Here is a 23,971-nt window from a genome sequence, read left to right on the forward strand (position 1 = left end):
AAGATCTGGAGCTACTCTGAAAGTTGGAATGGCAGAGTAAAGGAGTGGAGATAGTTAAATTCTAAAAGAAAGCGGTTTACCAAGAATCCATCCCTTCGGGCAGTTGATATTAAATCTTTCAGCTCACTTGCCAATGGTCAAAGCAAGGTGACAAATGTGACAATCCTTACTCTGAGATATCACACACTAGACTACTCTTCCACATTAAATGTTTATTTTGATCTTTAAGTGGTTTTGCTATTTATGGAGTTTTATTTATTTAAATGAAATTAAATAAAATTCAAGACACTGGGCAAATTGATATGAAGAATTATTCCAAGAAGAAGCAAAAGATGAAACCATAAATTATATGTTTAATGTTGGTTGTTTAAATAAAACTCCTTTAACCTGGTAACATCAATGTTACAAATCATTTTGATTCATCAGATTTATTCAGTACTCTCATTCTTTTCTGTATTTTCTTACTCGTCCAAAGAGGCCCACTTAACTGTGGATTTCTTACCACACAAAAGATAAATTCATCTTGAATATACAAGGAAATGTGTTAATGAAGACTGCAGTGAGGAAAAGAAAAAAGCCAGTGTTGAATTAGATTTATGGTTCCCAAGAGTAATTACCTGCAAAAGTTCCATCTAGTCTCAGCTAGCAGCAAGAGTGGAAGTTTTAATAAGTGAGCCAGATCATTCATACCTCTGCTCAAAATCCTCCAAAACCCCTCCATTTTCCTGGGAGTAAAAACCAAGTCCTTAGTGTCCCTCTAGGTCCTATGTGATCTAGGCCTGCCTGCCCCCCATTCCAGTGTTTAAACGTCTAACTGCATCTCCTATTGCTCTCCGCCATGTGTGCTCGACCTTCATTGCTTTTTGGACATGCCATATTTCTTCCTCAGCACTGGCTGATCTGTTTGGTATCTCTTTTCTCAGATGCTTACTGAGAGAGGCTCACTCTCCCACTTCTTTAAATCTGGTAAAATGCTCCCTACTCGGACCACACTGTTCACATTGCAACTCTTTCTGCCCATTCACAGTGCTACTCATTCTATTCTCTCCCTTTGCCTGTTAATTTCTACAACACTCATTACCTTATAATATACATTTGACTTACTTATTATCCTTCTCCCCCTACCAGAACATAAGCTCTCCAGGGCAAGCATATTGGTCTTGTGTGCACTGAACCTAGAATAGTAGTAGGTGCTTGATAATTATTTATTTAAATAAACAAATAAATGACTAACATTACTCCCCTGAAAATCAAGGGTGTGAAGTTGGGAAGAGGAGAATGGGTACATTTCTGACATCATGGCATACATATGTGCTGGGGATGTCCAAAGTTACCTCTCCTTCCGGATCTCCAGCCTAAGAGAGAAAGATTCATTTTGAAGTTTGAAGAGGCACCTTGCCAAAGCTCTATGGTATTTAACAGCCTTACGTCATCATACCAAAAACCAAATTAAACTGACATGCCAATCATGTCTATTTACTAATTCATTAGTCTAACTTGAATATATAATTTTAATAATGCTGTTTCATGGCTACCAAATCCTGACACACTGAATTCGCTTATTCCAAAAACGTGTTCTGCATTTGAATTTCAAAAGAGGACACTACACGTGCACCACAGATTGAAAAATGAGTTGTCTGGCTTTGTTTACATCATGTTGGATGAGGGTGGGAACTCTAGGTAATGTGATGAGATCAAGTGTTAGGACTGGGCTGTAACAAATAAGGGGCCGAAGTAAGTAAGGTATGCGTGTTTCTACTCACCTGCATAATTCATCATTTCGGCAGCTGTGAATTAAATCGAGGCAAGTAGGGGGTGGAGCTACGTCCACGGCACATGGCTTGCTGTGAAGAGCTTCCTTGGACTGCTGACAAGGAATATCAGATTGAGCGCAGTCACAAAAAGCCAACATCTGGGCAACGTTAAAAGGCATATTCTGATAGAAGAATCGTATGGCTGCTTGGCAGTGTTTCACATCACACAGATTTCCATTTGCTGAGCAAGCTTTAAGGTAAGGGGCCAACTGTGCGTTACAGACCACATCCCCTACACATGCCTCTGCCACTTCCAAACAGGACTGGATCCCTTTGATTCCTGAAAGCAAGGATATGTCCGGGTCGTGGAAAAGTAAACACAAATCTGTACATATAGAATCTGCAAAACACTGTGAGAAGTCTATGAGCAAAACACAATGATGTACTAATGTGCTATTTGGGGCCAACGTTCCTTTTTTTTTTTTTTTTTTTTTCCTAAGAGTTAGTATAAATTTACTGAGGCCTGAGTAGTGGGCTATTTGAATCATCTTTCATTTATACTGGGTACATATTGTGATCTAGAAGTGATGGGAAGTGTGTAGGGCCAAAACTGAGTGGAAAAAAAAAAAAATCTTGAGTCCAAGTTTCTCAAATGTAAACAATAAATCTTCAGAAATTGCATTTGAGGTATATAGCTTATGGTGAGTTCATGGGCTCAAATCAAAATGATTTTTGTTCTGTTACACTTTTTATTTTGGACAAAAATTTTGACTAAAGGCTCCATATAGTTACATACTTATTCTATCTAGCACATAAAGATGTTCACATTCTGGAAAACACAGATACATGTGAGTGCTTCCACAACCCCCCCACCAAACATATATACACAAAAACAGCCTCAAACAATTAATTTATATGATCAAAATACCTGTGAAATTTAACCAAGATCTCGTCTTTGGTTTTAATTATAATGTATTCCTCAGCATAACTGTAAACAGAGGATGGATGGGCAAAACAGTTGCTTTGACACATGAGTGGAAGAAACACAGTAATTTTGTTGCATTTTGCAATATTAGACTAGTAAAAAGCCACACAATTAATTTTATATTGGCATATCTTTAAGAAAGCTAGTAACTATGTTTTAAATTATATTGTGTAGTATTTACAATGCAGATAAAAATTACAATGTATAAATATTACCACGATAGGGAAGAGTAGTTAGATTCCACTTGGATTGATTATCCTCTTTCACGTTACCTAGAAGAAAAACAAAGAGACTAATTCATTAGTGAACAGTTTTTTAAATTTAATAGAAGAATGTGGGTTACATTTATAAATGAATAATCAAAAAAAAATCCATTTGAGCTCATGTAACACTAATTTAACCCTTGATACTCAAAATTAGTTAGGTGTAGAAAAAGAAAAACACCGCCCCCCCCCCAAATATGAAGTGAGTTAAACAGCCCTGTTCTGAGGATTTAGTTACTTGAAGATTTAAACAAATGCTAACAATCAGACCATGTGTACTGAAGTAAACAAAGAATCTGGGGAGAAAGAACAGAAGCAGTATTGTCTGAATCAAAAAAATCCTTCCCAGTAGGGTCTTAATTAAATTGCAATGCAATTTAAAGATGATTTCCACCTCTGATTATCTTAGTCTCTTAGAGTTCTTAGGAATTATAATCATAGAACTAGGGAATTGTGTTGATGGAAGTGAACTCAGTGGACAGCTACTTCCAAACTCTTTCATTCAAGAAGCATTGGCTGAGTCCCTACTATGTACAGGGGCCATACTGAAGACACAAATGTGTAGTCCCTGTCATGGAGCACCCACAGCCTGGCATGGAATAGAGAGATATAATAAAAAATCCAAACAAAATATAAGGAGTGCAAATAGACATATGCATAAAGTAATAGAGGAATAGTACGATCAGATTTGCATTTTAAAATAAAAGTTGAATTGTTGCCATTGGCTATTAAGATAATAATTTCTGTTATGACTTCATGATTCAATTTGTCCCTACTTGAGCTGCCTGTCCAAACTCCCTGCCTGCCTATCCACTGCACAAAAAAAGAAGGTACAACCACAAGAAAATTCTTTTTTATTCCCAATTGGGTCACAGTCTTTCCAGATTCCCTTGCATTGTTCCATCTATACATGGTTTCTCACTTTTCTACCAATAATGTCTCAGCTCAAGAATCACAATGTTTCTAGATCCACCCTCCTGTGTCCCTGAGGAAGCCTGAGATGTTCCTTCTTCTGTGCACTATCCCATAGTGAGTGAAATCCCACAAGTGAATCTCAGAGAGGCATATAGCTTCTGTAACAGATACAGAAGTCTAGGCTAGACCTCTATTATAGATTAATATCTCTGCTTTGGGACTGATTGGTATGGCTATACCACTGACTAAATATAACATATTCAAGAATCTATCACTGAAACATAAACTCTGAATTTACGCACTTTGACTGAATGTTTATATACCTCCAAAATTTACATGTTGAAGCCCTAACCCGCTGTGTGGCTATGTTTGAAGACGGCGTCTCTGAAAGTTATGCAGGTTAAATGAGGTCATAAGAGTGGGGCCCTGATCTGATAGGATAATCATCCTAGGAAGAAGAGACACAGAGCGCTTACTTACTCTTCTCCCTCCATGCACTCCCACACCAAGGAAAGGTCATGTGAGGACATAGACAAACCAGGAAGTCGGCAAGCCAGGAAGAGAGCTCTCACCAGAAACCGACCCTGCTGGACCTTGATCTGGAAGTTCCAGCCCCCAGAACTATGAGAAGATACATTTCTGTCGTTGAAGCTGCCCACACTGTGGTATTTTTGTTATGGCGGCCCCAGCAGACTAATATACTCACTATGTGGGTAATTAGTATAAACACAACCAAACATTTATTTTAGCATGGTAAAATAAACCCTATCTTGGATGTGTACTATTTTATATGCTATGAGTAATTTAATATAAATTCTCAGCACATCAAATTCTAATTTCATAGGGTACCAACATATGTATATACACATTTTTCCAGGAGGATATTTTAAACCATAGCTTAATGCTGAAGAGGAGCTAAAGGGCAATATGTCACGGGAATAAATAAAAGATTGTATCAATCCAATCTACATCTGAGATAGATCATATACATCAAAAAATGCACAATGTTCCTTCTTATTCATCCACTATGTCAAATATATCCAGAATCTGATATTTTCTCCCCTTGCTACCACACTGGCCCAGGATAGCAGGCATTTCTCTGTTGACCTCATCTAGGCCATGGGCTTATTGATCATCTATAAGTGAAAGACCCCTCCCCCCTTAGATTTACACCTGTTGCACAGATCTCACTTTGTTGGTAGTGATAATTTAGACATCAATTCCGTATGTGGGGCTGCCTAATTTGATATATTTACTTGGGTATCTATCTAATAAACATTTCAGACTTAACATGTCCCAAACTGACCTCTGACTTCTCTGTCCCTCACTGAAGGCTCTTCTTCCTATAGTTGTTCCCACAGTAAGTTAACAAAAATAATGGCAACCACATCCTTCTAGTAACTTAGGACAAAAACCTTGGAATCAACCTCCATTTCCTTTTTTTTTCTTGCATCCCCACATGGTTTACTACTAACAAAATATATCCAGAACTGACAACTTCCCACAGTGGTCCATCATCTATCATTTTTTTCTCTGTGTCATTATAAAACCCTCCTAACTGGTCTTCCTACTCTAGCCTTTGCTTGTCTTCCAGTCAATGATCAACAACAACAACAACAAAACAAAACCAGAATTATCCTTTTAAAGATAGGAATCAGATCATGACAATCTCTTAGTGAAAATTCTTCAGTGATTTTCTGTATCGCTCAGGGAAAGAGCCAATGACCTAGAAATGACCTAGAAAGTCCTACCTGATCCTGTCCCTGTTTTATTTCTGATCTCACCTCCCACATCTCTCTCCCATATTCTCTCTTCTACCTATGTGTCTCCCTTTAGCTCTTCCTCAAACCTCCAGACACATGTCCAGTTGAAGGCCTTTAACTCCCTGTTTCTTCTGCCTTAACTGCTCTTTCCCTAAATGAACACAAGGCTCATTCCCTTACCTCTTATTAATCTTTGCTCAAACATTAACTTAAGAGTGCAACTGCTTTGGGGCACCTGGGTGGCTCAGTCGTTAGGCGTCTGCCTTCGGCTCAGGTCATGATCCCAGGGTCCTGGGATCGAGCCCCGCATCGGGCTCCCTGCTCGGCGGGAAGCCTGCTTCTCCCTCCCCCACTCCCCCTGCTTGTGTTCCCTCTCTCGCTGTGTCTCTCTCTGTCAAATAAATAAACAAAATCTTTAAAAAAATAAAAAAAAAAATAAAAAAAAAAATAAAAAAAAAAAAGAGTGCAACTGCTTGGCCATCTTATTAAAATTACAAATCACCCACTCAGACCTCTTTTTTCCCCCCTTTGCTTCAGTTTTCTCCTTAGCATTCATGCTGTTTAAAATATCTATCTTAAGTCATTTATCCTGCTAATTTTCTCTTTGTCCCCATAGTGGATGCTGTGGCCCACTACTAAGATGCCCCCCAGGCTTTCATTTCCTCAGCTGCTACAAGTTTGGTTGGGTGATGACGCACACCAGTCCTTTCCTAGGCATTGCCCTCATTTGAAGAAAGTTGTCACAGGCAAGGTGACAGACTTTCCCAGGGGACAGCTCATCTATAAAGACTAGCCCACAGGAGGGGTTCAAGGATCAGGTCCCCTGCCTCAACGGGTCATTCCAGGTCCAAACTTCCTGTCTGCTATGGTAGCAGCTCTGTATTTCAGCTTCTCCCTCCACCTAATCCTGTTTTCTTCAGTTCCTTCTAGCTTTTGTTCCTAAACCGTCAGCCCAAACACATCCTTCGTGTGCAAACCTCTGTCTGAGTCTGTTGCCTGGGAATGTGATTCAAGATGCTCCTCAATATAGAATGTAAAGTCCTAGAGAGCAATGATTTGTTTGTTTTGTTTACTTTCCCTCCAGCTCTGAGCACATGGGCTAAGACATGGTAGGGACTCATAAGAAGTATCTATCAAATAAATAATTAGCACGTAACCACATTTTATCTATTTCTTTAATTTCTTAAATCCTCTAACAAACAACAAGCTCCTTAAATGAAGGACAGGTGTTTGTTTTGTTATTGTTTTTTTAAATCCTGCTCTATAGTACCTAGCACATTTAAATGTCTCATAAGTATTTTTCAAATGAATGAATGAATGAATGAATGAATACAATTAACATTATGCTAAAACCTTTTAGCATTTGCCTTTCTTGCCTCTTCATAATCCCTTTTGGACATAGTCATGGCATTAATTTTTTATTTTTAATTTTTTAAGAGAAACAGGCTGAAATGACAAAGCAGGAATCCGAAATTGAATATTCCTTAGTTAATTCATATTTGTGATTATATACTTAATGTTCCTAAATCCTCTTTAGAATACCAACCTGAAAAAATGTCCTGTTTGAATCCATCTTCATAGTTGTCACTGAAGGCTGGAACTATCTGAGCATCCTGTACGCAAACGTCTTCAAACAAACTTTTCCAAATTTCAATGCACTCTACTTTTGAAGGGTCATTGCAATGACAATTCCACAATATCGTTTCTTTCAGACTTTCTCTTAATGTGGCACACAGGTAGCCTCCATCAAGGGTCTTGCATTGTTCTGATTCACTCCCACAGGTTTTCTTAAAATTTTCATACAGCAGAATGCAATGTTCTGATTCTTGGCAGATATGTGCTGCTTTGACACAGTCCCTCTTTTTTCCAACCATTAATGATGTGTCTTTCTGAGAGAGCCATTGTGTGATATTTGACTGTCCAGCCAAATGTAAAGACAGAGCTGATTTTTCTTTAAATAAAATTAAAAAAATTGACCCAAAATTAAATGAGTTCATTTACTTATATTTTAATGTCTTATAAAAAGTATATAAACTTGTTTTTTTTAAAAAAAGATTTATTTATTTTAGAGACAGAGATGGAGAGAGAGTGAGCAGGAGGAGGGGCAGAGGGGGAGGGAGAGAGAGAATCCTCAAGCAGACACCCTGCTAAGCATGGAGTCCTACCTGAGGCTCGATCCCAGGACCCTGAGATCATGACCTAAACCGAAATCAGGAGTCTGCCACTCACCTGAATGTGCCACCCACGTGCCCCTAGACTTATCTTTTATATTCTTATATCTATATTGTCTTTCAAAAACCATTAAAAAATTTCAAGAGAGTTATTACAAATAAACACTGATTATTTATAGTTTATGTAACCACATAATGGTAATGCTCAATTTCTTTTAATGACATTTGGTTCTCATCATTTACTTTTGTCCAAATTTTCATTACATTTTGATGATGACTGGTAGAAATCGTGTGTAACTTAAGATACTTATAAAGTAATAAATTATTTCCCTTATATAAATTTTTATGGATTTCTATTTTCTACTAGAAATGTACTCAAAGTGTTTCTCCACCTTTTTAAAAACTTATTATTTTCCCCTTAACAAGCCTTTTTGGACCTTTATTTTTCTAATTCACAAGCCTCCTTATAAAATTTTAATTCCACAGATATACTGTATATCTGTTTAGGAACTGGATGTATATATGTGTTTCATACATAATAAAGAGTAAAAGATTTTTTGCCCACTCCCATATACCAACTTTCACCCCTTGGAGGTTCTATTCCTCATTGAGAACACATGTTCTACTAGATAGTTCCAACAAGCCCATAATTATATGAACTTTATAGAAGAAAAGATCAGAAAAACAACTTCAACATGAGACTCCGAGTTAGCTTAACATAGGCTTTCAGAAGTATACTGTCTACTTCTAAAATGTCTTATCTTCCTTTGAGGTACTTCAAATAGATCTCCACAATAAAAAATTCCTTGACCCTACCATTCTTCCAAAAGTCACCTTTTTTTTTTTTTTCTGGAATATTATGATCTAAAAAAAAAAAAAAAGATTGTTTAATTTTGTTTTATTAGTTTTCTTTCACCTTAGTTTCTACAAATGTCTCATTCTTATACAAGACAAAGAAAACATAATCAGTTTTATGGTATGAAAATGTTTACTTAAAAATTGTTAGGGCATCCTTATAAACATATCCTAAGTCTAGCCTCTGTACTGTATGTGTTTGAAAACATATGCTACGATAGCATTTTGCACATTTCTCAAATAACAGCTCACAATGGATTGTTATAATTATAAAAATCAGGCTCCTTTACTAGAATAGAGGCCTTCTCTTCTATTCCTTTTGGCTAGCATATGCAGGCTTGCATGAATAGGATACATGTGATTTAATGCTCTCCTCATAGAATTAGTTCTATTACATTGGTGATTATATATTTTGAAATAATCTATAAACCTGTCTATAGGTCAATCAATCTATCTAAATATCTTTCTATTTATATATTTAATCAGCTGGGCTAAATGAAATAATATGGCTAAATGTCAATTTTACTATGTTTTCAGCTATCAAGAGCAGGGACTGTTTTAGTCACTTTTTTTTTTAAGATTTTATTTACTTGAGACAGAAAGAGTGAGAGGTAGCAGGTGGGGAGGAACAGAGGGAGAAGGAGAGCATCTCAAGCAGACTACTGCAGAATGCATAGCCCAATGCGCAGGGCTCATCTCACAATGCTGAAATCATGGCCTGAGCTGAAATCAAGAGTCAGAAGCTTAACCAACTGAGCCACCCAGGTGTCCCATGTTTTATTCAGCTTTATATCTATCCTTCAGCATTTATAAAATGTCTACACATATTAACTGAATAATAAATACAAATGGATACATGATTTAGGTGCTCAAAAATATGTTTAAAAATTTAAAATACTTACATTATATTTATTGGTCATTTACTAAGTATCAGGTACTACACTGAGTGCTTTATCATATTAAGAAAAAAAAGAAAAAAATGCTAAAGCTGATTTGTTCAAGAAGTTTACAATATATCAATGAAGAATAGAAAAGTACATGCCTATATATGTTGGGGAATGTTTTGAGAGTCCAAAGTGAGGAGGGAAGGTAGTAGGGTGGGAGGGGGGCATGGGGGGAAGAGAGAGACAGAGAGAGGGAGAGAGAGAGAAAGAGAGATCATGGCTTTCTGGACTGATGATCAGAGTTTGTGAGGGTGCCATAGTTAGGATGAATGATAAGATTTCAATTATTTCCTTTCTCACTCTAAGCTAAATTATAAGCAATCAGCTAGTGCTCCCTGTATACATAACAACTAGGTCATGTCCATCATGAAGTGCATTTATGAGATTGTTTAAGTGTTCTTCTCTACAGGGTTTTTATATTCCTGGCTTATCAATATTACCACACAGTAGTCTTTAATAAGTATCTATTGTGGAAAAAAAAAAAAGGTTTAAATACGTGAACTGATTTCAGTTTAACTGCTCTTTGTTATGTACCTGTTGACTGGTAACTACATTTTGTCAAAACTTGGTATGATTAAAAGTGGCTAGAGAGAGAAAAATTAAGTTGTCTTGCCATTGTGAAACAAAAGTCAATAAATATTTTAGTATTTCAATATGTTTTCATTTCAGCCTATTTCTGTCTAAAACTAGTAAAGACCCATTAATTAGCTAACTAATCTTATTTCGGGCTCTATTCTTTTTGATGACATCTCAGCATTTGTAATTGTTGACTATTTTCTCTGTGTCCCTTTCATTGACTTCAAAAACTCTTTCTGTAGTTTCTTTTCCTGTCTTTGAAATCTTCTTTTTTGTCTCTTCAACTAGATCATGAATGTTGTTATCAAAATTTTTATATTCTCACCTTATAGCCTTTACAGACCAATCCTATCTTCCTTCATGGTTTTATCTACTTCTTATAAACCTTTAACTCAAAAACCTGTGTGTCTATTTAATTTTATCTTTTCTTTTGTATGTCTATTTTAGATTACTCTCTTCAGTGCAAGATCCATGTTTCCAAATGCAAGCTAGATGACACACATTCCTTCCTTTCTTTTTTTGAAATTATTTGTATCATGTAAAACTTAAAACAAAATGCCAACATTCCTAACATGAATGTTCCAAAGCATTCCGCAGATGCAATGTCTCCAAAATATAACTCATCACTTCTGTCCCCAATCCTGTACTTTATTGCTTCTTCCCTATCTCAGTGTATCCAGTATCCTGTCCCAAGCCAGCAATTTGTAGAACATGCTTCATACATTTCATATTCCTCATATCCAACTCTCACCAATTCCTATCAATTATAATTCATAAACATATCTTACTTTGGCCTTTTCCTCAGAGTCCTCAGCACCACTGTGTTAGTTTAGGCTTGCATCACCTCTCTCCCAAATGGTTTTGATGGCCTTTTAATTGATATCCCTAGCCTGAATCTTTCCCTCCACTCCATTCTGTCCTTTGCACTCCTGCCAGTGATACCCTTTGAAAAGCTGATTCTGCATTCCTCTGTTTAAAATGCATTAAGAGCCCCTTGCAATAACAGTTTGAAGTCTAATCCCTTTAGAAAGATCCATAAGTTCAGCTTTCCTCCTTCTTTTAACATCTGGTTTCTTTCCAGCATCCTCTCCTAATACTGTTCCATTCTACAGACCAGCTTAACAAAGGATTTGTTGCTCCTCGAATGCACTCTGCTTCATTCTATTTCCTCTGTTTAGAACATCCATTTTGCCTCTCTAATGAACCCAATTCACCCTAAAATCCCAAGTCTGTCATTTCTTCTGTGAAACCTTCTGAGTCACCATTCTTTATTCCTCTATAACTTCAAGTACTTTGTAAGAGTGTGTGTGGCGGGTCTGTGTGTGTGTGTGTGTGTATCATCTAGCATGTATCACTTACCATTTTAATTAAGAATTGAACTAAAAGTAAATAACAAAGGTATCTTGGAAATCCCCAAAATATTTGGAAATTATACAACAGTATTATAAATAAACCATGAATCAAAGAGGAAGTTACAAGGGAAATGAGAAAACATTTTTAACTGAATAAAAATGAAAATACAACATACTAAGATTTGTGGATCTAACTAAAACAGTACTTGGAAGGAAATTTATCATTAATGAAATGATTATAGGAGGAAAGACAAAAATCTCAAGTCAGTGATATAAGCCTTTATCTCAAGAAACCAGAAAATGAGGAGCAACTTCAAGTCAAATCAAATACAACAACCAAAAATAATGAAGAGCAAAATTGCGAGACAGAGAGACAGAGAGAGAGGAGGAGACAAGTTTGTAATATCTGAATGAAAGAGAAGACATCACTATAACTCCTACAGACATTTAAAGGACAATTTGAGAATATTAGGGACAACTTAGCAGAGAGATAGAAAAAAGAAAAAAAAAGTAACATGGAAACACTAAAAACAAAAATTCAACATAAATCCAACAAATGGGAACATTTACTGAAAGACACAAACTACCAAACTTGCTCAATAAGGAATAGGTAAGTAAAAACAGTCCTGTAACAACTAAACACATTGAACATTTTAAAACCTTCCAATGAAGAATGGCCCAGATATCTTCACTGCTGAATTAAATCAAACATTTAAGGAAGAAATAATACTAATTCTTTGTATACTGTTCTAGAATAAAGAGTAGGAGGAAATACTTTCTAACACATTAAGAAACCAGCATTATTCAGACGACAAAATCAGACAAATACACTGTAAGAAAAGAGAACAATATTCCAATATCCCTCATGGACATAGATTAAAAACCCTTAACAAAATATTAGCAGATTGAATCAAGCAATATATAAAATGAGTAATACATCATCACTGAGTAGGATATAGCCTCAGAATGAAGGGTTAGAACCAACATTCACAAATCAACAATAAAATTCACAATATAAAAAAAAAAGTAAAACATTATCATTTCAATAGAGGCAGGAAAAACATTTGCAAAATTTAACATCGTTTATCTATCCGTGATAAAATTTCTAAGCAAATGGGCTATATAAGAAGGAATTCTTCAGCCTGATAAAGGGAACCTAAAAAGAACTTACTGCAAAAACCACTCTTTATGGTGCAAACCTAATGCATTTCTCCTAAGATAAGTAAAAAGACAAGGATGGCCACTCCCAAGGATCCTATTTAACATTATCCTGGAGGTCCCACCCAGAATGATAGAGCAAGGAAAAGAAACAAAGACCTACTGATTGGAAAGGGAGAAATAAAATTTTTCCATTCACAGATATGAATATTTAGATCTATATGGACAACCCTATAGATTCTACAAAATAAAAGATGCATAAGAACTAATAAGTGAGCTGAGCAAGTTACAGGATATAAGGTCCATATAAAATACCAATTTTATTTTGATAGATTATCTATAATCAATTGGAAATTAAAATATAAAATAAGTTACTATTTACTACAGCATCAAAAAATGAAGCATATTTGTATATATCTTAACACAATGTCAGACTTATATACTGAAAACTATAAAATATTGATAAAAGAAATCTTAAATAAATGGGGGAGATATAGCATGTGTGTCAGTTCTACCCAAACTGATCTATAGTTTCAATGTAAGCCCCCCAAAATGCTAGATTTTTTTGTAGAACTGACAAGCTGATTGTAAAATTTATATGGAAAGTCAAAGAATAGCCAAAACAATTTTTAAAAAGAACAAAGTTTAAGGAATTATACTACTTGAATATAAGACACCCCATAAAGCTATAATAAGCTTGGCAAAAGTACTATACAGTATTGGCAAAAGTACAGAAATATAGATTATTGGAACCGGATAGGAAATCTAAAAATAGAGCCACTAATATACAGCCCAAATGATTTTTGAGGAAGGTGAAACTCATAGTCTCTTTAGCAAATGGGGTACAACAACTGTCTATCCTTATGGGAAAAAAAAGTATCTGACCCATTGTTTGTACCAAAATCAAAAATTAACTCAAAACCTAAACTACATAATTTCTAGACCATATGAGAAATATCTCTGTGATTTGGGGTTGGATAAAGATTTCTTAGATGCAACATCAAAGGTATTATTCATAAAAGAAAAAAAACCCAATAAACTGGTTATCATTAAAGTTTAAAAAACAACAAACTTCTGTTTTTTGAAAGATATTCCTAAGGAAATAAATAAAAGACACAGAGAGGAAAATATTGTTTACAGAACACATATTCTGATAAACCCTATTCAATACAGAGAAACAACTCTTAAAACTCAGTAAAAAAGCCAAAACTCAAATTTAAAACAGGCAAAATTTTGAAGAGATGCTTTACTAAATAATGTGTATAGATGCATGTAAGCACATGAAAATATGTTCAACATTACTATTATTCAAGTGGAAATTAAACCTACAATTTGACACTATTAAATACATATTAGAATGGCCCCCAAACAAAAACAAGTAAAAAACAAAATCAGGTATCACTGAGAACATGGAACGACCGGAACTTTTATACATTGATGGTTACATCAAATTTGGAATACAGCATGGAAGCTCTCCATAAAGTTAAACATACCCTTTACCATATGACCCAACAATTTCTTACCCAGGAGAAACAAAAACTTCTATTTGTATGAATCTTGTATGTGAATATTTATAGCAGCTTTATTTATAATTTCTAAAAATCTGGAAACAAGGCAAATCATTTTCAATGGTGAATGGATAACAAACATATGGTATAACTACACAATGGAATACTACTCAAAAAAGAGAACAAACTTGTACATGAAACATTGGTGAAACTCAAATGCATTATGTTAAATAAAAAAAAAAAAATCAGTCAGGCTCAAAAGGCTACATGGTACATAATTCCATTTATGTGAAATTCTGGAAAAAGCAAAATCATGGAGCAGAAAATTGTCCAGTGAGCTCACCATGGATGATTTAAGAGGTGTGACAATGGGACCATTCACGATAGATTAGAGATAAACCTATTTCTTATAAAATGGGAGGTTGATTGTGAAAGAAGAGGCAAGAACCCCATGACAGCAGGTGCATTCCCAAGCTGACCACTTTTCAGAGATAGTGCATAGGGACATTGAGGATCCAAACACTGATCACTTTAGAACTATTTTATCCCATATATCCTTTGAAAATCTTTATGAACCCTTAAGGACACATGCAGAGTACTTTGATTACCACTACTTCAGTGTCAGCCTGGCCCCTCAAACAGGCAGTAAATAAATGTATATTAAATGATTAAATGATCTTATCCAAAGGCAAGTATAAATCTAGACACATGGTTATATTTTGGACTTTCTCCAATATCTTATTTGTCTTCTATCATTTAGGTCTTGTGCAAAGCCATAGCAAACCCCACAAATACATGAATTGAGCAAGTGAATCTATAATTCTAATGAATTATAATTGAGTGAAGCTTGAAATTATGGTTGGCAACTACAGAAATATGTTAGGCACTTGCTGAGATCTAGAGCTCACTGACCCTTAAATTACACAAAGAATTGATCAAATTATCAAAAAAGGAGAATTAATTAAATTACATAGATGTGGTTAATTTTGAAACTGTACTTTTCTTTCTCACAACTGTTTATATTCCATATAACAATTTATTGTTACCTGATTCATTGATGCATTGTTCCCCAAGCAAGTTGTTAATAGTGCAATAGAGGTTATCAATGCAGAGACAATCTTCAAATTGGAAATTGCTTTCCACCAAGGACTGGATGCTCAGGTTACAGTTTGATGAGTCCTTCATCTTGCAGGGGTTACCTGGGTTTCACAGTCAAAGATAAAATATTCCTGATATTAATCTGAATATTGCCCTACCCCAAATGCTTTTAATGTATTAATCTAAGGAATTCATTATTATAGTAAGATTTTCTGGGGTTGCTGCAAGATGTCCATGGAAGTGACTTTTTAATCACAAAATCTCTTTTTACTGACTTTTCCCCCAGTATTTACTTTCTAAAATAGATTAAAGCTTGCTGTATTTTAACATGACTTTGTCCTCACTTAGAATGCCAACTTTTACTCTTCAGTAGTAATCAAGGCTGTCCTTATATGAGGTGATCAGAATGATCTATAATCCTCACCGTTTTCTCGGTTTAGCTATTTTTTTAGGTATTTGTCATAATCTTCTATTTTATTTCATATGTCATTCTAAGATTATAATAAGAGACATGCAGGTGGCTCAGAATTTACCATGAGAAATGAAGTTGTCCTGACACTTAGTAAGCACTCAGTAAATATTATTGAATAATGAATCTTTCATAATTACCAATATTTCATTTTCTGCTTTAATTTACAAAACCATATTCATCTACCCAACAATTTTCTTTTATTCATTTTTCTGAATAAAACTACTTGAGTTCATTTCATCTGTGTATTTGAGAATATTTCTATTTCAGCTTTATGCGTGGGATAATTATGCAAATATTACTGCAATTCACTAAAAATGACTTGCTATTTGTATACTGAAGTAAATGTTATAATTCATGACACATTGAATGCAGTATTTTAAATTGCCTTATAAAATGTAATGAGGAGCTTCATTATCAAAACCAATGACAGATTTTTTTTGTCATTGTCTTCTAGTCTCATCTTAAAGTTATTGTGTTACCTTGAGCAAATTATGCTTTTAAAATTCTTTTCCTGAACTATAATAAGAAGGTTGGGTTAAACAGTTATAACTTTCTATGGAGTATGAACAGTCCATGTACTACTTTCAAGGGCCGGAAAAAGAAGGAAATCTTTCTCCCTTCCTCTGCATTCCATGTGATTCCTTGAGGTCCTGTGGATGGGCAGAGGTTCTGATGATGGAGATTGTAAACGTTGGCCATCAGAACTATAGGTTGCTGCCTTTTAACCCAACGCGCTCCCCTCTACATCTTTTGGGAAGTAGAGGAAGCATATTGCAGATAGGCAAGAGTCATGAGCAGTACAGAATTCAATCTTTCTAAAATGAATAGAGAAAGTGAGACATGGAAGAATCTACTGTTATTTTCCCTTTTCAATTTTTCTTACTGAATATTCCAGAAAGTTTATTACATTTTTATAGTATTATAATATCCATTATACAGGATGATAAATTATGTTAGAATACAATTTTTGTAACATTTTGTGGATAATAGTATTAGGGCAATGTCTCACTGTATCATCAGTTTATCTATTTTTAGCGAATGGAGTTCTGCTATAATGCTCCATTCAATATTTATTCAACTAATTGATATAGTTTGGCTTTTTTTTTTCTTTTACACAAGTAACAGTAACTCTAATCTTCATATTCTCTACCCTGTGGGACTCTCCTCAAATATTTGGAATGTAGGACAAGTTAAAAATAAAAAATATATTTTAAATTGTTCTTGACACAGGTGGAATGGAAGACAGCATATCTGTTACAAGGAAATAAAATGTGAATTACAACATGTGTGATGTGTGTAACATGTATTACACATACAAATAATAACAATGCTTTTGATCATCACAAATGTTATTTTTTCTATTTTATCATTGAGATATTAACATGTAAGCAAAAAGATATTTGAAAATGTTTTGCCATACTTCTGACAAGCATGCATATAATTATAACATTATACATGGTGAGATAAGTAAAAAAAAAAAAATTGAAATCTTTCATAAAGCTACCCACAGTGCATTAGGACTCTTGAGTTTTTGTAACCACATTCACTAATAAGCAACTGAAGGTGAATCACTTGAATATCAAGTTTGAGTAAGGTGTTTAAGAGCAAAGCTAACTTAGTTCCCAGGATAGTGACAGAAAAAATCCAAACCTATTTTTATCTCAGTAAAAGGAAATCATCTGAGTGTGTTTTAAATAATGTTTTACCTGAAACATTGCACGAATCTTCCATTATTCTCCATGCATATTTACATCCATTTGCATCACTTAGGCATTGCTCTCTTAAATATGTGCAATCAGTGGTTTGGGAAGCAGATTCATTTTCAAAGCCTAGCACCATAGCTGAAATAACAACAGTAACAGAACAACAACCACACGTTTGCAATATTACAGCATGGCAGTTGTTTACCTCAAAACTAAGTCATTGATGATAAAGAACAGAGTTAATGAAAATACAATCTGATAAAATCATTACAAGGTTGGAGTGGATCTTAACCTTCCTTCTAGCTATAGATCTATATTCCTCCTATAGAAGATTCTTCAATGAAGAGCCTACACTCGTGCTCTTATTTGATGCCTATTCATTCCTTGATTTATAGGTTTATGACCATTGCTCCATTGAAACTGCTCTTTAAACTTCCCTGATCATCTCCAAAACATCAAACTTAATAGTTTTAAGACTTCATCTTGCCTACTTTTATCACTGAACATTTTGTTGCCATTTTGTTCTTGAAACTCCTCTTCCTTTGGCAACCCTCTCTTCTAGTTCCCTTGATACTTACTCATTTGGTATTTTTCTGACCATAGTTAGAATTCTTCCCAGGATCCTCGTCTTTTTCTGGTGAACTATATTTTTAGCTTAATGTCTATCCTCAGATTTTTCCCATTCTCATTTTACACATTCTCTGTGGGTACTTCCATGTACTATCATAATTTTAACTAAAACCTCTAGACTGATGATTCTCAAAAGTATCACCCAATCCCATTATTTTTCAGTATTCCAGTTATATTTGTTGATATCTCCACCTAAATGTTCCAGACACATTTCCAGACTATAATATCTTTCTATCATCACCACTCCCTGGTAGACCACCCTGCTCCACCAATTTCACCATTCTCATAAGCACCCTCACTAGAAACCTTGGATTCCTGATAGACACCTTTTTTATCCTCAACTTCACTCTCCTATATCAATTTTTACATAGTTCCCTGACTCTTATTTTGAATATTTGACCAACTCACAAATTATTCAATGTGCCTCCAGTTTCATCTTATTCACATCGGTTCTTTACAACCCCTAACCTGCGTACTGTACCATTTTAGCCCTGCCATTTCTCTGCTTCACCCTTTAGATGGTTCCTTATAGCATAACTCTTATATTCCTTATCATATGCAATCTGGGGAGTCCTTGAACATTTATAGTTTCCCAAATGCTCCATGCTGTCTTATACTTCTGAGTATTTACTTTATGATTATTAGCAGGCACTCCATTTCTTTTTCTGCTGGAATAACTTTTTTTTTGGTCTGTTAATACTCAACACAATGATTACCTGTTTTATGGAACCCTTCCCTGACTTCAATACCCTCTTTTCCTATATCCAAATTGATTTAACACCCCTCATTTGTTTCACTACTATCTTAGGATTTCCCCAACCATAGCTCTACTGCTCTGTAATGAAAGTATGTATTTACATGCTTGTCTCCACTGCTGGGTTCTAGGGTTTTATTAGACAGGCATTAGACATAATTCATAATTGTATCCTCATCATCAAACACAATGACACATTATGTATGTATACTGACTTAAACCAACCTGAATAGTTGTTTAAGAATGAGTTATAAATAAGTAACTGATACTATAATACAAATAACACCTTCCAGATATTTACAAGTTATTTTGGGTAGAAGAGAAGTTTCCAGTAAGTTTTCTAAAAATATCAAGAAAGTAGCAATGCTAATTTAGTATATTGTTCAAATTACCTGAATTGATTCTGCAAGCATACAAACTGACACTTGCTTAATCAATCCGTAAAAAAATATGGGAACTGCAATTGAATTATAGAGACAATATATTAAGTATAATCAAGAGACCTCAAGCTATGTCTTAGAGCCAAATTATTTGGATTTTTAAAAAGATGTTAATTCTGAATCACCTGTGACAATGCAGAGTTACAGGCTTCAAGTAAAATCTACAATCTTGTCTTTATCTTACCTCTTTCAAACCTCTTCTCCTAAGGAGAATCCAAGACAACTCATAGGATCATATGTACTATTTGCTGGGTCACTGCATTTGGAGATTAGGCCCAAGGGTGTGGTTCAGTCACATTTTTCTTGTCGAGGGCTGGAGTGGAAATTGACATATCAGCCTTCTGTTTTTTCATGTGTTCATAGATAATCTCATCTAGCCAAAATCCTGTCCTAGGTTAGCAAGCCTGGAGAAAGAGAAAGAGAGCCCCTTCGATTCTGGCCCAAAGTTATTTGTTTTAATCCAGCTTGCCAAAGACCCTCAGGTATTTTATGTCAGAAACTCAACTCATAAGAAACTGGAATTTTATTTGACATTGATCATTACATTTTGTGAATAGCTCCCTCAGGAAACTTATATGTGATAGTATTCTGAATATATCATCAAAACCTTACCAGTACCTCAGTCTAGTGATGGTTAATGAATTCTACATATTATCTTTCCCAAATTTATTTCATTTTCTTCCATATTTAAAATTTTAAGTTCCACTTGATTGTTTATTTTACGTGATTTTCCACACCTTCCATTTGGATGAAATATTGAATCTACTAAGAAAACCATCTCAGAGATCTGGCCCACAAGAATGAAAATAACTTTAGCTTTCCAAAATTTTAGTCATTCCTTACTATGATTTGTAGCCACATACTTAATCCAGGAATTTCCAAGGATTCTCTTGAAATGCTCAGTGAAAAACAAGTTCTGTTTTATTTTTTTTTAAAGATTTTATTTATTTATTCATGAGAGAGAGAGAGAGAGAGGCAGAGGGAGAAGCAGGCTCCCCGCAGAGCAGGGAGCCTGATGTGGGACTCGATCCCAGGACCCTGGGACCATGACCTGAGCTGAAGGCAGATGCTTAACTGTCTGAGCCACCCAGGTGCCCCAAGTTCTGTTTTAAAATAGTAAGATGAGGAATACTGTACATAATATCACCCTCTTAAGGCTTATCATGATAATACATTTTCTATTTTAAAAATTCACTATGTCAAACATTTCTTTGGCTATATAAACTTTCCCACATCACAAGACCTACTTAGATGATGTTAAACAAGTATTCTGAAGAATGCACTATGGGAAATACTGCTTAAACCTATCAAATAGTACAGTTTTGACCCTAGCAGTATTAGAAATCCTTTCCCTCCTTCATGCATCCTAATGTCAAGGTTAATTTAGAAGTGAAACTTGAAAACAAGCGGCCATCCTTGCTTTTTCAACTGGGGCCATAATGAGATTGTAGTGTATTTTATGTGTTCTGTTTTATTGTTGCCTTATCTACAAAAGTTAAAGTTTCTTAGATTTCTCTTTATAATAAAGAATAGAAATAAGGAAATATTATTAAAATAAATACAAGAAGCAAAATTTTGGGCTAATGAATAACTATTATTTAAACTAAAGAAAAACCGAAGATACATAGAAGATTCCATTCCTTCTTCCCTTAATTTTTGCACTTGATTTATTTTGACTCTCCTTTTATGTTCAACATAATTTGAAATAACCTTCTTCGTTTTCATGCCCACAATTATGTCTTTATTCATCAATATCTATTAGTGTAGAATAAGCAAAAACAATACTGGCTTTGTCTTATTGAATGGAATATTAATATTCAGCTATAATCATAACTATCTCTTTTCCTGAATTCATTTTATAGATTCTACTAAATTCTGAGAAAATATAGTAGCATCCCCAATAACACATATAGGAAGTAGATCTTCATGAATTCTACTTTAACTATAAATGAATTCTTTTCTACCAACATCTTACAATACATTTACACTACCCAACACAAGAGGGATAAATCCAAACCTTATCTCTGGCTCACAAAAATTGACTGAAATGTGAAGTATTTGATGGGACGTTAAGTTGGTTTATCCTACAAAATGACTCCTCCTCAGTAAATATTAGTGCTTCAAAATTAGGGGAACTGAGTGATTTAAATTAATCTCATTTTAATTTAATTTCAAAGAAAAATAGATAATTTGAAATTTGTCATCTTATAACTTGTAAATAAATACTGGAAGGTTTCATTTCTCAAAGGCTCTAGTATAGATTCCATATATACTAGAATTCCATAAATCCTAATAAATAACTCAAAGTAACTGGATTATCTCACACAATAAAATAGAAACAGCCTGAGAGATCATTGCAATTCCTGCATTATGTGTTTTCTACAGTTATAAGTAAGTGTACATTTCTGAAAAAGTTATAAACCACGTTAAAGTATGCATTTGTAATTGATACTTCTTATTATAAGCCCATTAGTTTAATCAACAGATAAGTCAGATAAGACAGCATTCAGTTCATGAAGAATTGGTGTTATGAATCCAGGTAAACTAGAAGCATGATTCACTTACCAAGGAAAATGAAGACTATCATGCTGGACAACTTGGGGATATTCACCTGGAAAGAAAGGCAGACGTGTTTACTCCAACTGCCTTCTGAACGGTAACTGTCCAGATAAGGCTTCAGTTTCTGCTCTTGCTTCCTGAAAGCATTACTGATTCAAGTCAGCTTCCTTTGTCACCATCTCCTCACCAATCTTTCCTGAGCTGTGAACTTTCCTAATTATGGCCAAATTCAATTATTTTCTTCTGAGCATACTAATCTCGGATATTAGGTTTCCAAGAAAGCCCACAAGCCAGATACTAAGAAATGATACATGCTCAGCACATTCATGAGAAAGGTTTTTTTTTCCTTTAACTAGAATTCTAAACTGTAAAAGCCTCCCAACTATACCCCAAAAACTTCCTAGATGCTTGAGTATCCTCAGTTTCCACTTCATTAAGTAAGCCTCATCAGAGCAATTTGATTTTATCTGAGAATATGGAAAAGGAGAAAAGGGCTAAGCAGCCCAGGCAAATGTATGGGGAATTCAAGTTCCACTGGAATCAAACTGGTGTGCCTCATCTTCCCAAACAAGAAATGTTCTCTACATGTGTCACATACTCCAGTATGCTTTCAAGTCGTACTGCTTCAGCTATACTTCCCCAAACCCACCAGACACGGTGACAGTGTAAGAAATGACTCCTGCAGCGATGCAGAAATGCCCGGCTCCCCTGGAAAGGTAAGCCTCTGCTTGCGTTCATCACTTGACAACTGTTTCTCTCCTAGCTTTGATGAGAGACGTTGCTATGGTCTGAATATTTATGTCTCTGCACAAATTCTTATGTTGAAATTCTGACCCTGTAGAATGATTATATTCACAGGCAGAGTCTTTGGGAGGTGCTTAAGTTGTCAGGGTGGAATCCTCATGAATGGGATTCAGTGTCCCATACAACCAAGAGGCTGCAGAGAGATCCCTTTGCTCCTTCCACCTGTGCAGGCACAGCTGGAAGGCACCAGTTATGACCCAGGAAGAGGGTCCTTGTGAGGATGTGACCATAGTGGCATCTTGATGGTGGACCTCTAGTCTCCAGAACTGTGAGAAATAGATTTCTGTTGTTTATAAACTACTAGACTGTTGTATTTTGTTATAGCAGCCTGGATGGATTGGATTTACCTTGTATTTCATCATATTGTTCCTCACAAGACCCTGGAGCACATCAGCTCCACGGGGGCATCAAGAGGCTTCCACTTTTAACACACCTGAGACCTTTCTGTAATGGGCGCTTGGAAATATACAATGCTGTTTCAGCAAGAAATTAGGAAAATACAGGTGTGGGTAAGCTACTATCTTGAGATGAGACAGAAGCATTTTGTATCCACAGTGACACAATGGAAGAATTGTTGATTCTAATTTCCATGTTTATTTTCCACTAGAGAGAAGTTACAACATATTTTGGTTTCAGAATGCGTAATGGAAAAACAGACTTGGGAGTCCAACAAGTTGAAAGTTGTTTTTCTCTATAAATGTAGGTAAATGACTTTATATCGGAAATTGTTAATATTTATTTACTCCTCTGTAAAATGCTCTGATTATATCCATGGTTGCTATATACATTAAGTATGCATATGGGGCTTATATCCCAGAGATCAACAAATGCCAGTTAGACTACAGCCAGTGACTTGATTATTTAACAAAAGAGTTATATCATAAAATAATTTAATTATTTCCTTTTAAAGATACTGAGTTATGGGTGTCTGGGTGCCTCAGGCGGTTAAGCGTCTGCCTTCAGCTCAGGTTATGATCCCAGAGTCCTGGGATCATGCGCCGCATCGGGCTCCCTGCTCAGTGGGGAGTCTGCTTCTCTCTCTCCCTTCCTCCTGTTCATGTACTCTCTCTCTCTTTCTCTCACTCAGCCCCTCTCTCAAATAAATAAATAAAATCCTTTAAAGATACTGAGTTACTAAACTTGTATTATAAACTTTACTGAGATAATTGTTCTTTTTGATATAGACCAACTAAAATTGGCTAAAGCTAGAGAGAGATTCAGTGGCTCTGTTGGTTCACAAACTGCCTTCCCCACCCCCGACAGGGAG

The 23,971-nt window shown here is 35.3% G+C and overlaps 1 protein-coding gene across 1 annotated transcript in view; it reads right to left on the reverse strand.

Moving 5' to 3' along the window:
- GFRAL (GDNF family receptor alpha like) overlaps nt 1–21,928 on the reverse strand; it is a 65,092-nt gene extending 43,164 nt beyond the window's left edge. Inside the window, exons 1-5 of the mRNA XM_032410094.1 lie at nt 21,907–21,928; nt 17,521–17,655; nt 15,291–15,449; nt 2,955–3,011; nt 1,764–2,094 (exon numbers count right to left, since the gene is read on the reverse strand). Coding sequence (XP_032265985.1) covers nt 1,764–2,094; nt 2,955–3,011; nt 15,291–15,449; nt 17,521–17,655; nt 21,907–21,928 — 704 coding nt within the window. The remainder of the gene's footprint in view (nt 1–1,763; nt 2,095–2,954; nt 3,012–15,290; nt 15,450–17,520; nt 17,656–21,906) is intronic.
- Between the last annotated feature and the right edge of the window lie 2,043 nt (nt 21,929–23,971).

Source organism: Phoca vitulina, unplaced genomic scaffold (genome assembly GCF_004348235.1).
Source record: "Phoca vitulina isolate PV1807 unplaced genomic scaffold, GSC_HSeal_1.0 scaffold11, whole genome shotgun sequence".
Classification (NCBI taxonomy): Eukaryota; Metazoa; Chordata; class Mammalia; order Carnivora; family Phocidae; genus Phoca; species Phoca vitulina.